Source organism: Episyrphus balteatus, chromosome 1, assembly GCF_945859705.1.
Source record: "Episyrphus balteatus chromosome 1, idEpiBalt1.1, whole genome shotgun sequence".
Lineage (NCBI taxonomy): Eukaryota > Metazoa > Arthropoda > Insecta > Diptera > Syrphidae > Episyrphus > Episyrphus balteatus.
Window position 1 is genome coordinate 117,631,729 of NC_079134.1, and position 2,440 is coordinate 117,634,168.

General features: G+C 35.1%; 1 protein-coding gene across 1 annotated transcript; it reads left to right on the forward strand.

Annotated features, from left to right (window-relative positions):
• Positions 1-748: 748 nt before the first annotated feature.
• Positions 749-1,887, forward strand: LOC129910310 (zinc finger BED domain-containing protein 4-like). Its single transcript, XM_055987647.1, has one exon. It carries the CDS (start codon positions 1,081-1,083, stop codon positions 1,885-1,887), a length of 807 nt encoding a protein of 268 aa, XP_055843622.1. The 5' UTR covers positions 749-1,080.
• Positions 1,888-2,440: the final 553 nt, after the last annotated feature.

Genomic DNA, 2,440 nt, shown 5'->3' on the forward strand with positions numbered 1-2,440 from the left:
ATTTATTTAAATTTTATTATTTATTACAGTGTACAATGTGCAAAATTTTAAACGATTAAGAAAAATATAAGGCCATTTAAGTAAGTTGCTAAGTCAAAAAGACCATTTCTTAACTTAAATAGTAACTTTCTAAAAATTCTATTAGCATTTAACTAAGGGCCAATTTTTCAATAGTCAGTTAAACAGTCATTTAGTACTTATTCCTAAGGATAGAGAAAAAATCAATTTTTCAAGAAGGAGATATAGCTTATTCCTTAGAATAAAACTATCTGCTTCTTTCAGAGACGAATAAAAATTATTCTAAGGAATAATCTCAACAAAAATATTGTGTCAGTTGTTGTCAAAGTTGTTTTGAAAGAATTAAAAAAAAAAAATACATTGGAATTCAAGAAAAAAAAAACAATCATGTATAAAAATGACGTTTAATTTTAAATATTTTTGAATTTGACAATTTTGTTTTGTTATTCTGTAGAATAAATTATTCTTGATTGAAAAATTCAATGTTTTTATCTGATTGTTTATGAGCCTAATAACTTTATTCGTCGAACAGTTAACTGACTGTTTATTAGAAGATTGAAAAATTGGCTCTTAATCGTTTAAAATTTTGAGCAATTGGATTTTAATGGAATTTTAAATTTTTTTTACTGTAACTACATTCCAACTTTTGTAGTATTAGCTAAAATTTTTACTTTTATTTTTTTTTTTTTTTTGTGAAAAAAATAAGAAAAAAATGCTACGGGAACAAGGGTTAAAAATGTGATTTTTAGTTAAATTTTAAAAAGATTGTTCGCTTTTTTTTGTTTTTATATAACTATGCATTCCTTTTGTCCTAGATTTGTACTCTTTTTTGTGTCCTTATTTGTCCGGGAAAGTCCGGGATTTTACATCTCGATAACTAGTTTCGTCAAAATATATCTGGCAACCCTAGATTGGGGTGGTACCGTGTGTGCGCTGTCAACTCACCATTGATTTAGTTTTTGATATTATATAATTTTTTTTTTTAACAAACAACCAAATAATGGATAAAAATGATAAAAATTGTTTGACAGTTAATGAAATCGTTAGTGAATCGCATGGTTTATGTGCTTTCTTTCGATATTGGTAACGATATCGGTACGACGCAAATCGTGTGCGATGATTGTATCGTGTATTCCATGCTTAACGCTCGATGACATCGGTCGCAAGGTTTTGGTCGTTGAATCCGACAATGCAGCCAATATCAAAGCTGCCATTCTTACGGAACTGCAACTAACTGCACATACCATCAACCTTTTCGCTAAAGATGGTTTAAAAGATGGCAATGCTACAACCATTTTCAATAAAGTCAAGAGCATCGTTGCACATTTCAAAAGAAGAGCCATTGAGACGGCAAAACTTTTGGGTTACCAAAAATCTCAATCGGTTGCAAACCCACGGAAGCTCTTGCAGAACGTGCCCACTCGTTGGAATTCTACCTTTTATATGCTAGAGAGATTTGTAGCTTTGGAGGAAGCTGTGAAATCAACAATGGCCCTATGTGAGATGGATTCCAGCATATATCTCACGAGCGATGAGTGGGTTGTCGTCCGCGAGCTCTGCCAAGTGCTTAAATCACTAGAAGCTAGAAGGAGTGACGAAATCTATTTCGGGGGAAAAATATTTGACAGCGTCGCTCGTTATCCCCCTAGTAAATGGAATTGTAGCGGTGTACAAGGGATTCTCGAAAAAGCCATACAACATATGCGTAAATGCTGTAATAGAGAATTAGTTAAACAAAGAGTAATTTATTTAGTGGCCGACAAGTTTGCGGTACGAAACATAAACAATGCATCCGAGGTCCTAGCGTCAACAGAAGCAGCAGCACCGAACGCAACTGCTAGGGAGTGTCAGGGAGATGGTGATGTCTAGGCAGAGTTCGACAGAGAGGCTGCTAAGGACAAACCAATAGGCACATCGCGAAGCAAGGCCATTGTCGAGGTCGAACTACTGCTCAGGACCGAAAACCCTCTCAAGTGGTGGAATATGGTGGAATACTAACGGATACATGTTCCCACAGCTATCAACAGTGGCACAAGAGCGGCTTAATGTCATAGCTACGTCTGTCCTTTGCGAAAGTTTATTTTCAAAGGCCGGTCAGATCATTTCTGAGAGACGTAGTCGGCTTAGCGCAGCTAAAACTTAAATGCTCTTGTTTTTACATTCAAATTCAACAAAAAATTAAAAAAATCATTTAACATCTTCTTGCTCCAAGCTCCAACCGTTCTCGTGATCGCACATGTTATGTGCCTGTGCCTTGCCTAATACTTGACCGTTCCACATCTAATTCACCACATTGTCCCTAGAAAACGTCAACAACTGAATGAAGTTTTCATTGCATTTGTTTGTTCCAGAAGTCTTAAAACCGTCTTCTTCGCTTTTTTATTGGAAAGTCGTAAGCTATTTCCTCAATATATTTTCCACG

Bases quoted from the DNA above. Each gene is read 5' to 3' on its own strand.
- LOC129910310 (XM_055987647.1), top strand. From the start codon at position 1,081: ATGTGCTTTCTTTCGATATTGGTAACGATATCGGTACGACGCAAATCG.